This window comes from Heliangelus exortis, chromosome 5, assembly GCF_036169615.1.
Source record: "Heliangelus exortis chromosome 5, bHelExo1.hap1, whole genome shotgun sequence".
Taxonomy (NCBI): Eukaryota; Metazoa; Chordata; class Aves; order Apodiformes; family Trochilidae; genus Heliangelus; species Heliangelus exortis.
The window spans coordinates 16,748,004-16,762,276 of NC_092426.1; the positions used below are offsets into that span (position 1 = coordinate 16,748,004).

General features: G+C 44.2%; 1 protein-coding gene across 2 annotated transcripts; it reads right to left on the reverse strand.

The window, feature by feature from the left end:
* Nucleotides 1-1,723: 1,723 nt before the first annotated feature.
* Nucleotides 1,724-13,506, reverse strand: CALM1 (calmodulin 1). Of its 2 annotated transcripts, none has more exons than XM_071745790.1 (6): nucleotides 13,372-13,506; nucleotides 10,205-10,235; nucleotides 9,158-9,301; nucleotides 7,038-7,144; nucleotides 5,383-5,518; nucleotides 1,724-5,159 (listed from the first exon to the last, which is right to left on the reverse strand). In XM_071745790.1, exons 1-6 carry the CDS (start codon nucleotides 13,372-13,374, stop codon nucleotides 5,131-5,133), a joined length of 450 nt encoding a protein of 149 aa, XP_071601891.1. In that variant the 5' UTR covers nucleotides 13,375-13,506; the 3' UTR covers nucleotides 1,724-5,130. The 2 variants fall into 2 exon arrangements, with proteins under 2 accessions (XP_071601891.1, XP_071601890.1); XM_071745789.1 differs by lacking the exon at nucleotides 13,372-13,506 and adding an exon at nucleotides 11,749-11,799.
* Between the last annotated feature and the right edge of the window lie 767 nt (nucleotides 13,507-14,273).

Below are 14,273 nucleotides of genomic sequence, written 5' to 3' on the forward strand. Positions count from 1 at the left end.
GCTGCACTATGAATAATTCTTTCAGATAATTTTTTCTGCAGATGCTGACTTCAGAGGCAACTCAAATGAAAGTGGCTCTTTGGAGATCTATACAAGGTCTCCCAGACAACATAGCTTCTTTGAAAGGTTAGAACAAGAAGTCAGTACATACAAGGCTGCAGTACTCATTGCCAGCTGAGCCAGCTTTGTGCAACAGCTTTAGGAGATGCTGGAAAGAGGAATTTGCAGCCTCTTTATTTGAGTCTCTGGTGGCAATGTTTAGACACCTGCTTTTTAACTTTCTTTCTGTAGCATCCTTATCTGGTGCTGGTGCCACTCAGCAACTCAGATTCCACATGGATCTAGGAAAAATTTAACCTCCTGCTGCAATGCACTCCATTTTATAGTAAATGATGTTTTCTCCTGGAGTTTTGTCATTTGATGGCCACAAGGACTGTGCTGCACTCTGAAGCATGCCCTTGCCTCTGCAAAGCACCACACAGGGAAGTAAAAGAGGGTCCTTGTCAGAGCTACGGGGAGGACAGCATGACAGGCTGGTCAGCTCCACTGTCACCAGTAGGATGGAGAGCAACACAAACTCTTATTGCTAGGAATGAGATGTACTTATCACCTATGGGACTATGAGAGATTCTCTTGGTGTCTACCTAATCAGCAGCTTTGCCACTTATTGGGATATTTGGCCACTTCAGTTCAAAACCGGTTTTATTAATATCAAACTTCAAATAGACTATCAAATATTACAAATATCTACTGAAAGCTTCCCTAGAATTCTCACTGATACATGTTCTTATAAAATCCTTTACATACTTGGGCCTTCATACGAATTTTCAATAGCAAGTAAAACCAGGAATCTTTGGAACTCAAGACCCATACACAATTCATCATCCAATTCATTACTTCAAAATCTTGTATTTGGTTTAAAAAACTCAAACAACTTTTAATATTTTGGGATTGTAAGGCTGTCATGTAAAGATCCCCACATAACTTTTTTGTGTTTGTCTTACTGATATTAAAGCTTCCACCTGCTCTTTTTGCAAGTTTACCATTTGCTTTCCTAAATGTCAGTCAGGAAAAACGTGGCATCAGCCTTCATTGACAGCTTCACTGACAGCTAGATGTCTGTGGCACAGTGGTCCTGCCAGTTATTTCTGTCAGATTTCACTTAGTCATTGAATTTTAAAAACAAACCGAAACCCCCCACCAAACAAACCAAAACGCCCCCAAACCCTGATGGGGTTGCAGTGAGGTAAGTGCTCCAGTTAGTTTCATGCTAGGGGAAAAGCAAGCTGTATTAACTCTTGTTATTTCTAAACCCCAAGACTCTGCTTTTCTATCAGGATGGTGTCACCTGTGACCAAGGATCTGCACTCACATCACACACGTACTGCAATGCAGGGACCAAGACACAGCCTTGTCTCCCTCCTCGCTCACCTGGGCAGGGCACAGGGGCTGGCAGCTGCCACACTGGGAACTGCCCACAAATCAGACCCAGACTCCCATCTGTATTTAGTGTATTGATAAGGTGTAGGTTAATTCCTTGTTCAGTTTTTGACAGCATCAGTGTTTCTGAAGCTGCACCAAGTGTGACATATGGTTGGGGGCTATCACATCAGCAAACCCCCCCTTCCCTTCACCCCACCCCCAGAAAAAAAACAGATTTCCCATATCTGAAGACATTTCAATGCCTGAATTATTAATGAAATAAGCATGATAATGAATAATCTATGTTAAGCATTTTCTTACCCTTTATTTTTTCATTATGACCAGAAGAGGAATATGATTAACAGCAGTTTAAATTTTAGCGGTACAATTTCAGTATTAAATATAAAACTACACTGCAAGTTGATGTATTTTAAAAATGGTTATGTATACTCTAGCCTTAAATTTATGTATCAAATACAAGTAACTCAATTGTTTCTTGCCTTGACAATTAACATATCTAACAAATTTCAACAAACCAGACATCCATCTTTTCCATTAAAAAAAATAAGCAAGCACACCAACTCTTATTCATAGCAAGGGGGTGTAAAGATTCAACACTTTCCTGAGTGTTGTGCAAAGAATAACAGGTTTGAGAAAGTCAGTTAACTAAGTGTAATGATAAACCTAAAGCTAAGCCGGAGGACCTTTTGATTAACTTCATATTTCATATATTACTTGCATTAGTTGAGAGCAACATGAGTTACAGAACTTCCATGAAAACAAGCCACTTACAAGCAGGTGGTTAAGCTTGATCAGTTTATTAAAAGGATTATATGACACGGTTGCCTGCAATAGCAGGGGACTGGATCTGATGACCCAGGAAGTTCTTTCCAGTCCCCTGTTTCTAAGCCATGCACCAAGTGTATCCAGCCCACACTTTCACATTTGGAAAAAGCCAAAGCCACACGCACACTCTCACAGAAAAAAAATAAAAATAAAAAAATACAAAAAAAGTCCTTGATGACGCCATTTCATTTCTCTAGATAATCACTATGCAGAAGGGAACAGAGCTAAAGTCCTGTACAGAGGATACATTTACTCGAGGTTGATGTGGTACTGAAGTCAGTTAATAATTAGATACCTCCAGGCAGATTCAGTTACAGGGCATACCAACACTGCACACTGCCAGACAATTTCTAATCAAGCCAAGAACCTCTTGCAGGAATGAGGTCTCTGCTAGCAAGCACAGAGCACACTGAATAAGCTAAAAGCAGCTGTTCTTAAATGAACTACCCTACCAACCGTGAGTGAATGACAGATAGATGGTAAGAAGCATTTACCTACTAGACAAGATCTCTGCACACTCAGGCAGAAGTAATTAGTTAAGAGAAGCAACCACTGCTCCTACCTTGCCTGTCTCTTAAGTACGTTCTCTTTAAAAGCTGGTCTACAGAATCAGTGCAGCCTTTCTCAAGCACTACCAAAGGAGTCTGCAGCTGCCCTGTGAGACTGTTTTCAAATGGTAGTCAGCCATTCCCATTAACATGGCCAGTTTGCTAAGACAACACACACAGCCATAGCAAAAAGCCTTTGCAACAACTAGAGATCTAAACAACTGCCTACATTCAGCCCATCTAACTTTTAGGCACTTTGTTAAGATGTCTGGGTCCCTAGTCACCCAGAATTTCTCCCACCCCCCAGGAAAAATAGTAAAATCAGTGAAGGCAGTCTCAATTGCCTTCTGGAGGTCTCTTGCCCCCCACTGATCAAAGCTTCATTTCAAGATACCAAGTTCCTAGCACAGGCACCTCAGTTAGACAGGATGAATGGAGACTTCCATCTCTTTCAACAGGTGGTATCAATACTCTCCAAAACCAAAGGCAATTAAGCAATTACAGTTTGCAACTCCAGTAACATTTGGAAACAAACTTACAGTATAAGTAATTAAGCTGTAGTCCCTCCCTTCCAAGCATAAAAGCCTTCCACATGGAGGCTCTACTATTTAAAAAAAAAAAAAAAAAGAGAAAAAAAAAAAAAAAAGAAAAAAACATTCTTCTTTCAAACAAAGAGGAGTGGACACGGCTGCTTTGCCACTCATTCATGGGGAAGCTGAAGGATCAGAGAACACTTACTCAGATACCTGGAATGACTAAGCACTGGCTAGTGCATGCAAAGCAGAAGTAACAAGATGGTTTTTAGATTAACCCTAGTCCTCTTCTCCACCCCACAAAATTCATGCAAGTGTTTGAGAAGATAAGTCAAGACATAACAGCCCCACTTTACAAGAAGGCTTGGGTTTGGTTTTTTTTTTGTTTTTTTTTTGTTTGTTTTTTACATTCTGTAAAAGAAATGTCCTTTGTTTTCTTTCTGTGGGTAGAAAAACACATTTTTGGCATGTTTGAGAATTATAGATAATCTGTGAAGTCCATGCTGTTTAAATTCTCCAACTAGTTTTCTATATAACCTGTCAAAAAAACATAAGCAACTTATATGTTTTCCCAGTATTGACATGCATGCTCAGAGCTCTCCACTTTAGTGAAATGAGGTGTTACTTCTGTGCTGACAGTTGACGAGTCAGCATTACACGACTTTGAGACCAACTAAATTAACATTGTCGTAATATGAAAGGCAAGCACAAGTTGATTTATTTATAGCAAAGGTCTTGGGTTACAGGAGGTCAGTTCTTGCCATCTTGAAAAGATAGGGGATAACTTATTGCATACATGTGCATTATAATTTAGCAGCAAGTCATTCATAGAAACACTTCCCTCCTACTGCTTTTTTGGTTTATTATCTCAATTATATATATATTTTAGCTTTACAAAGCATTTAACACCACCTTTAAGTTAATGGTCTTTTATTGGAAAAAAAGACTAGCATTTACAACTTGGAATGGACATAAATTGTAATATCTTGAACAGCAATGTTGATAGTTGTGCTGAAGTCCACAGGCTACTCCGCCAGCTCCAAGTCATGGTACAGAAGGTTTTAAAAATATGAGAGTCCAAAGATGCTCCCTTGGTGAAGGTTTCTTTTAAAAATTTTGTGAACGGTAACAGCCCGACACCCGTTTCACTATAGTGCAATGCAGACAATGTTAAACCAGTATTTTAACATAGACATGCCATCCATAGTTAAGATCATCATATTTCTGGAGCACACTGCTACGTACAGGAGAACCATTCAACCTTTAGGGCATTTTCTCTAAGTTTTGCATCCTTCAACCATTTTGCTGCATACCATCCTGAGGTATAAACCAATTTTAAAGTAAACCAGCTATGACAATTTATACTACAAATTGAACTAGAATCCACCATTGAACAAAAGAGTGGATCTTTTAGGTTGTTTTTTTTCCTTTTAATACAAATGTCTGACTGTGCTCAATTGTCAAGCTGCATGCATGAAAAACTGGCCAGCCCAAACAGTGTAATAGTCATTAGCAAATGGAACTTTTGAGTTCACTAAGTGCTTCCTTTTTTTTTTATTTTCAAGGTAGTACAATTATTTATATTGTAAAACTGATGTTTAACTTTATCTTTTGGGGACAGGACCACCAACCATTACATGCAGTTTGTGGACAGAAGGTATTTTGACATTCAGTTTTGCTATACAGAAACAGAATGAATAAATGAACATTTTTTTTGCAAGAGGTAAGTAAAAGATTCAATTTGATTCTTCTAGAGGAAAAAAGGTGTAAAGGAGGTCTCTTCACTTTGCAGTCATCATCTGTACGAATTCTGAAAAGATAAAAAGTCACTGATTTATTGTCTCCAGAGTACTTCAGCTGCCAAGTCTCTTAAACATACTTGTCATAAAAAAGCCCCTTTCACTGCATCTTTCTTGTCCACCTAAGTGCACAACCCAATAAACTGATGTCTCAAGTACAAAAAATTAATACCCCACGCAACAGGCTTTCACTCAATCCAAGTAAGGATTTTGTGTCAAGACAGGCATCTTTACCTTCATAGTTGACTTGCCCGTCCCCATCAATGTCTGCTTCTCTGATCATTTCATCTACTTCTTCATCTGTTAACTTTTCTCCTAAGTTTGTCATAACGTGACGTAGTTCTGCTGCACTGATATAGCCATTGCCATCCTGTGAGGAAAGAGTTGCAGAGGATCACGATCAGCAATGCTGACATTCATTAACTCTGTAAATCTAGCTATAGTTTCAGTAACTGCTTCTGAACTAGCCTTACAGTACTGGGGACAGATACACAGACCTGGTGCACTGTCATCATGAGGCATGTATGCCACCATTCTTCCACACAAATTTTGTACTGCAAGTATAACTGCATACCTGATTTTTAACTGTGATAAGGTATTTCCAATAGTTATAAAGAGCTTTCAAAAATAAACCCAAAACCAAAGCTTTTTGTTTAGTCTCTGCTAAGCAAGGAAAATTTAAAAAACAAAAACCAATTTCCCCATCAGCAAGAATAAACTCAGCTTCCTCCTCTGTGTACTACTATACCTCTATAATGAGACTGCAGGTGGTTAGGTAGCCTAAGCTTCTTGGATGAGATAATACAGAACAAGTTTCCAAAGAAAGCATTTAAATTCTACTCATAAAGAGTTGTGAAAAGCTTTCTGGCAAAAAAAGAGAATGACACTTAAAAGTCAGCGTTCCCATTAGTAATATTCAAACCTAGAACTCATCCCTAACCATTTCAGAAACTCTCCTCTTCCATCAATAGGAAGAATACACCAGCTTAGTGCAGTTCATGTGGCCATCACCAGCAGAACACCCTCCTCAGAGACTTTAAACACAAATCTAGTCTGCAGAATAACTTGACAGGAGAAATGAAGTACTAACCAAATACTTCCTCTAGGACGTTTTCCAGCTAAGTACTAGAGACCGCCATTTTTTGCCATAAAAAGAAGCAGTAAGGCCTTCTCACTCACACACAAACCAGCTTAGCAGCTGCAGCAACCAGCACTCAACACCATTCAATGTAACATCTGGTTCTATCCAAGCAATCCAAACAGGGGAATCCCTGTTCTAAAATTAAATTGACCTTCATCATGTATGCCCAGGTATCCTTAAAGAAGGCAAAGGTAGCTGAGCTCTTAAGTTTTCCTGAAAACAACCTCAAAATCCACATCCTGAAAACAAAATAGAATCCTTCATGTCCCTCTAAACACCAGTGATACCATCTTAGCTTCAAAACCTCCATGAAGTACAAAACCTTAGAAAATGTTTGCATGAATGCCCCATTCACCCAAAATCAGAAGGCACAGGAAAATCCCACTCCTTCCCCCAGCACACCGCCTCCCTCCACCCCACCCTCCCCCCCCCCAAAAAAAAAAAACCCAAAAAACCAACTGCAAAACACCACAAACAAACCCACCCCACAAGCATCAAATTCTGCTCATCTCTGCTCCTGAAGAAAAGCCGGAAAATTCTGCCCATGTAGGAGCCTAAAGCTTAGATCTGCTGGTAAGGCAGGCAGAACCAGCCAGGAAGTCCTGGTTCTGTCCAGAACAGTCCCTGCTCCAATTTCTATTCCTCTGCTTCTACTAAAGGAATTTTTTTCCCCTCTAGACAAGAGAAACACTGAGAAAAATTTGGTATCATTGCTGCTTCTAAAAGCAATTTGTACTGTTATTAATACCTTGTCAAAGACTCGGAATGCTTCACGGATTTCTTCCTCGCTGTCTGTGTCCTTCATTTTTCTGGCCATCATAGTTAAAAATTCAGGGAAGTCAATAGTGCCATTGCCTTAATGAAAAGAAACTTCCAAAAATTAAACTCCCATGCTTTTCTTTAAACAAAAGAAAAATCCGACATTTCATTTAGCAAGGGACAAGACTGACAAATTCTCTGTAAACCATTCTTCCTTTCTGCTATTGCAATAGCCACTGTCACTGCAGTGTTTCAGCAGAGACATCAACTGGGGCCTTCTCTTCAAGTCAAGCCATACTATTTGCCACCCAAGTTGCAAGTAAAATGTTGGTCTGATGCCAAGACTTGTCCTTACTACAAATCACTCCCCAAAATTCATCATTTAATTTCTTTAGAATCTCCAAATTGCTGTGGGATGCACCAGAAAGGAAATTATAAATCTGGCACTGCAAAACCAAGGTATCTAAAATTTGAGAAAATTCTGCTTCAATAAGCTGCTCATAAATACTTGCTCCTTGTTAAAAGTAAACTTCCTTATCAGCTTATGTTGCACATAAAACATAATTCACCATTTAAGGTGCAACGAGTATCTACAAATTCCAGTGACAGGAGAAAAGGTGCCATTATTTGGTATTTCTAGTAAGCTTAGCAGCAGATGTTCTCATAGGTATTTCACCAGAAAACTGAAAACCCCTGGTAACATCCAAGCTTCAACCCTAAATTAAATTCTTCATTCAAAGTAAGGAATCAAACTTCAGGCTGCTGAAATCTGAGAGAGAAGCAGTATGGTAAAGAAACGAGTTCTTTACAACAGCAGAAACTAAATTTGTATCATCAGGATTTAACTCCTTCTACCAAAAAAAAAAAAAAAAAAAAAAAAAAGGGGATTAAATAGTTCATTGTGCAACTAAGATCTACCAATTGCTTGAAACATGAACTCACTGAGTAAGTACAGCAAAGAAGCTAAATAAATGCAGGTTAAGACCTCTGCAGGTCAGATATTCCAGAGACATGCACATCTATTTACCATCACAGAGCTTTATCAAGCCAAATCTGAACACAGGCCTTGTCCTTGGGTTTGGAAAATTCTCAATGAACATGTGGAATAGCATTCTGCCATTAAACTAGTTTAAATAGATGGGCATATTTATCTCAAGTCCTTCCTCAGGTTCCTTTCCTTTTTTATCTATCAGTGCAGCACTGAGGACTGCAGCCTAGAAAGCACTATACACAAACTCTGTGTAGTACTGCAAACCTTGAAGTTTTTCAGTATCTGCATCCAAAAGTCAGCCACTACGGTAAACCTGTATTTTTAAGAAAGTAGTTGCAATTAATGTAGTCTGATAATCAGATAATCTACACTCTTGCCAATATATTCTCACTTTTCTTTTACAGAAGCATTAGAGAAAAACAACAATTGCAATCAACATATAAGATCAAAGCCTTGACAACAATGAGCAGTGGAAAGCATTCTTCTTTTTCATAACTGCTAGCCTGTCTTCAGTCTCAGATACAAAATGTTCACTTACCCTTTCTGGCACCCATTCACAATTTGATACAGGGAAGTTTTCCTACTTTTGCTTCCAAACACTCCCCTCCCCCCCATCTATTAGTGATCTACTTCACTACATTAGACTGTACAGTCTCTCCCTTTTATGTTCTCAATTCTTGGAAGCTTAGCACTATTCCACTTCCACCATGTTTTGACAAAACCAGTCGTTTGTGCAACTATTAAGACCAACACAGTCTGATGAAATGTACAGAAAAGGATGGAAAGGATGTGGGTGGAAACACAGGTTAACAGCAGGTCAGGGCAAGTCAGATAGTAACAGGAAGCCTGTGACCCATAAATTATTAAAGGCAAACAGAGTAACTTTGTCTCTGCCCACCTCCTTTTTTAGATTCTCACTAATACTGCTAGCATCTCTGACTGCAGTGCTGACTGCAATCAAAAAATTGACACCTCTCCGAGTTTAGATTCTATCAAGTATTTTGAAACTGCTTCAAAAGATCAATGTCATGGAATCTTCTCTAAACAGTCCAAGCCCAGATGTGGAGGTCACACATACTTAAGATGATCACAGCACTAATAACCTTTTCAACACTTACCATCAGCATCTACCTCATTGATCATATCCTGCAATTCTGCTTCTGTTGGATTTTGACCCAATGACCTCATGACAGTTCCCAGTTCTTTTGTTGTGATAGTACCATCACCATCTTTGTCAAATAGGGAAAAGGCTTCCTTGAATTCTAGAGGCAGAAACAATCCCAGTGTTTAGTAACATCACCAGCACGAGAAAACTGCATACTAAAAATGCACTTCCACTGACAATGCCTGGTACAATTTCAAAGAACATAGTATCTGACTCTTCATGTATTTAAAGACTTTAACAAAAAATATTAATAATGAAATTACTTACAGTAACAACACATTATTTGCATAGTATATTCAAACATTTCATGTGGCTATGATCTGCATTACAACTCTTAATTTCAACATGATCTTGCTTAAGGCACAGTTGCACCATAAATAGCAGCTGCTTTGGATAAGTGAAGTCACCCACTGGGTTTCCTTCACCATTAGCAGAGTTATACAAACAATTATGCTGTCATTTACTTCATTTTTAATGTAGCATACAATAAGAAATTGTTGTCAACCACAAGTGGGTGACTGGTCTCCATGTCAAATAAAGCTCCTTCTTCTACCCCATTTGAAATACAGACACTCAATTAGAAGCTATTCAAAAGACACTGGCTTGTATTAATGTGCAATAAATAGATTTTAGGTTGATTTGTTGCCATTTCAAGTTTATCTTCACTCTATTAAAAAGAAAACAGAACCTACGTCTGCGTTGACTTCCAAGAAGTTCACTTGAGTCTAGCAATTATTTCTGTTTGCAAGAAATCTAGAAGAACTTGGCTCAAGTCTGAAAGTCTAAAAAAAATCATTATCTGTAGTCCAAGGAAAAAACAGTCTAAAATAAGAGACAATGAACCAGTTATCTTCTGGATTTTTTTAAGCGAGTGCTTTTTAAGGTGTTAGTACAGATTCAAAACTGACAAAAGATTTTTCTGTTATGTTTCAGATAATGTATTTTTTTTAAGTCATAAGGAGGTAGCAAAAAAATAGTCATTTCTCATCAAAACACTTACCAGCAATCTGTTCTTCAGTCAGCTGATCAGCCTACACAAAGAATAGAACATTTTAGAATACTGTTTACCTCTAGCTGTGTCAAGCCAGAAGACACTTTAGATTTCAGTAGTTTTTTTATCACTACTTTTGCAAAGCCACTGTCAACCCCTGGAATTCTGCCTCTGCAAGGAGATTCCACTCACCTACACCATGCAGCAGTTTCCAAAAGCATGTAAGCTAAGTTGTTTTGAAACTGCTCATGAAGACCCAGACATGGCACTTGGAGAATCTGATTTGGTCAAGTGAAGGACACAGGGCAAGGCTCCTTGCAATTGGTCAGAGACGCAAAATCCTAAATGACACGTGTGTGGGGTTTCACATCACATCAGATGTGATTTCCAGCAGGATACTGACCCTACCAATGCGTGGGGGTATCTGCACACCCGTGGGCTCATGACAAGCGTGCCACCTAGTGCTCTAACACTGTGGAGCCTGCCCTCCCCCACCAGAGCCCATCCAGCATTAGGCTGCAAGCTTAACACCAAGGACTCTGCTGTGCTATTAGGAGGAATTACTAGTCGGGTCTTATGGAGATTTTTGCCTTCTCTGACAAAGGAAATACCAGTTCTCTACCATCACATTATTGTTCTGTTCAGCTAAGAAAGACAAGGTGCCTCCATGGGTTTTTTTTTTTAAACACAATTTTAAGTGGCAAGGTTTAAAATGCCTGCTTACAACCTTCTGTACATCAAGAGGCCACACTGCATCCCAAGGTAGACAGCTCAGTGGCCAATTAAATGGGCTTTCCCTACTTTGCTGTGACAACCACATCACTCCAGAAGCCTCTCCCTTCTGTATTGACAGAGCATCACAAAAAGCTCAGCTGCCTGGACTGAAAGGAGCTAACCAGTTCTTCATGGAAAAATATGCATTTTCCCAGTAATTCATAGAGAAAAAGCACCTGGATTTTACACACCTAATCAATGATAGTAGAGCCTACAGGGTACTCAGTGTACTAACTCTAAGCTCATTTTATTGGAGAGCTCTTACTAATAGTACAGAGAATTTCGCAAGTCAGAGAAAGCAGACATCTTGTAACCCTTTTGTCCTAAAATACCATTACTCAAGAATAAAACCCACTTTATTGAAGTAAAAGGCAACAAATAAAATGAATATTTAACAAGCTATGCAATCTGTTAAACTCTTGCACAGGAGGCTAGGGTTGAAAGCCTACTGTACATGGTAAATGACAGTTAGATATTTCACCTGTAAAACAGGTGACTTTTTTTTTAAATGTTTTAATCAAGTCTCTTTGCAATTTTTAAACAATTTTCCACATGCACAGTGGGATGAGGAGTGAGAAAAGGATAGGTATGCTAAAGACAAGAGTTCATGTTTCATAAATCTTCCTTAATAACTGCAGAAAACTTTTGTTCAAAATCCAGTTCAACTTCCCCACACTCTCTTTGTGATTTTCCAGAAAATGCGAGGTTTTACTTAAAGATTATCTAAGGAATTTACATAACAGACTCAATGCCCTGCAGAACAGGAAACAGAGCCACACCTCGGCAAAAACCTCCAACCCACAGTGCGGGCTCATTGCCCCTTTAGTCGGAGCTCACCGGATGTTTCTCAAAATCGGATTTCCAACTAAAAAAACCAACCAAACAAACACACAAAAAAAGCCAACCAAATAATAAAAAAACAAACAAACAACAGACAAAAAACCGACTTCGCGTGCACCGAGATGCCAGAAGCACGCACCCAGCCCCTAAATCGCCATTGGAGTCACCCTTCCCGAGCAACAGGCACAGCCACTGCCCGCTCGCCCTGGCGACAGGACAAAGGTACCCAGGGCTGGAGCCATCACCCCACCCAGCCAAGTCATCAGATCCTGTCCTGGTGATGTCAGCCTTCCCCGACGGGAAGGGGACATGGAGAGACAGAGCCGAGGTACATCCAGACTGCCAAAATATGATTAGAGGTCAGCCTGCAACCATTTCGCTGCTATCCTTGGAAACGAAAAACCGCCGGGAAAATCCCAGCCCCTTCCTCTCTGCTCTCTTTTGCGAGGAGCTGAGGTTGGCACAGCAGCACTCGACAGCCAGGGATGGTGCGAGCTGCTGCCGGAGCCCACCAGCGATGGGGTTCGGAAGGCGAGGCGGAGGCTGGCATCGTCGGGGCGGGGAGCGGCAGGCTCGCAGCCCGCAGAGCGCAACAGGCGCTCTCCGTCCGGGCCAGCGGCCGGCAGCCACACACACACTGCTGCAGTGCGTCCCCGTCCCCGTCCCCGCCCCCCCCTCCCTCTCCAGCCTCCGGCCACACCGCGTCCTCATCCTTCAACCGGGCTGCGCCCGCGCTCCGCTGCCAGCCTTCCCTGCCCGCGGCAGCGTCCCTTCTCCGCAGCCCCCGATGGAGTGGGAAGAATGCACCTTCCGTCCCCCATGCGGGCGTTGGGCCGCTTCCAACCGAGCAACGCTCGCTGCGCCCCGGTCCCCCCCAGCCGGGGGGTGCGCGGGGGCCGGGGAGGAAGAGGAGGAGACATGATGTAATGCAGACAGCGATGGGCTTCGCCGCGGCTGCTGCGTTGTTTTGGGGGGATGGGGGGGCGAGGGCGCAGTAGCTGCAGCGCGGTGCCCTCCCCCGGGCTGCCCCCCCCCGCTCCCTGCGCAGTGCAGCTGGTGCCGAAGCCGAGCAGGATCCTCGCCCGCAGACCCTCGCCCCGCCCGGCACGGCCCCCAACCCGTAACGCGCCCTGCCCGGCGGAGGGGCCGCGGCCCCGGGGAGACGAGCCCGGCCCTTTCCGGAGGCAAGCGAGCGCCGCTTGCGGGGAAGGCGAGGAGGGGCGGCGGCGGGAGGGCGCGGGGCCGGGGCGCCCGCTCGGCAGGCCCCAAGGAAAAGGGAAGGAAGCGGCGGAAGAGGAAGGGCCGCAGCTCAGCGGCGATCCCGCGCAGCGCGGCGGGGGGGCGTCCGCCGCCACCAGCTCGTTCACCCCGCTGAGACTCGGGAGGGAAAGGCTGCGGCCTCCCGCGGCCCCCTTCTCCCGTGGGGCCATGCCCCCGTCCCCTAGTCCCCCGCGCTAAAAGCCCGGCTCCGCCGACCCGATCGTCTCCGGCTCCGCAGCGAGCCACCTCCGAGCGAGCCCCCGCGGCATCACATGCACGCCGCGGTCGGTCAAGCTACCTACCATGGCGCGGCGGCGGCGGGCCCAGCGGCGGCGGCTGCACGAACTGCGCGACCACGAGCGGCGGCGGCTGCTGCCTCCTCCCCGGCGCGGCTCGGAGAAGTGCTGGAGGTGTGAGCCTGCGCCGCTCAGTATATATGTAGGGCTGTATCCCTCCGCCGGAGCGGGGCCTTTTTCTCTCCTCCCCGGCGCGGTATGTGTGAGGGTGACTGCGGAGAGCAGCCCTGCCCCCTCCGCGGCCCGGCCCCTCCCTCGGCGCGCCCGCTTTCCCCCACCCCTTCCCCCTACCCCTTTCCCCTATTCCCCCCTCTGCCCCACGGCCACTCGCCCCCAGGGGTGCGTCCAGCCGTGCCCCGTCTGCTGGGGCATTGGGGCCACGTCGGGCTTCAACCCAGCGGTGCCCTTCGCCCTCCCCCCGCTGTGCTCCTCTCCCTTTCCCCTGCCTCCTTGCCCCCTGAGGTAAGAGCCACGCAGGGACAGGCGGGTGAGCAGCCCCAGACACACACACCCTGGTCCCGGGGCTGCACTGCTGCACCCCGCCACGGCTTACTCCCCCCCCGGGGCGGCGAGGGCCAAGGTCAGCCTGGCCCCAGCAGTGGCCATTTTCCGCCAAGCGTTGGTGCCGGCGGAGCCCACGGGGGAGGCTGGGCCGGCGGGGAGAGAGCTGCCCGCAGCGGGGGTGCATCACCGCGGAGACCTCGGCGGCCCCCCCCGGAGCTGCGTCAAGGCCTCTCCCCATTTCCCCGTCACTCCTTGGGCAGGGACCTCCGGAGGTGAGGGGGGAATCTCGACCGAGTAGGTGCTTTTTTTTTCCTAGACTCCATCCCCGCTGGCGGTGCGGTGGCCTCAGCACCTAAGAGCAGATGATGGCACGGGGGTGGAGGGTGTTTGCTTTAATAAAGCAC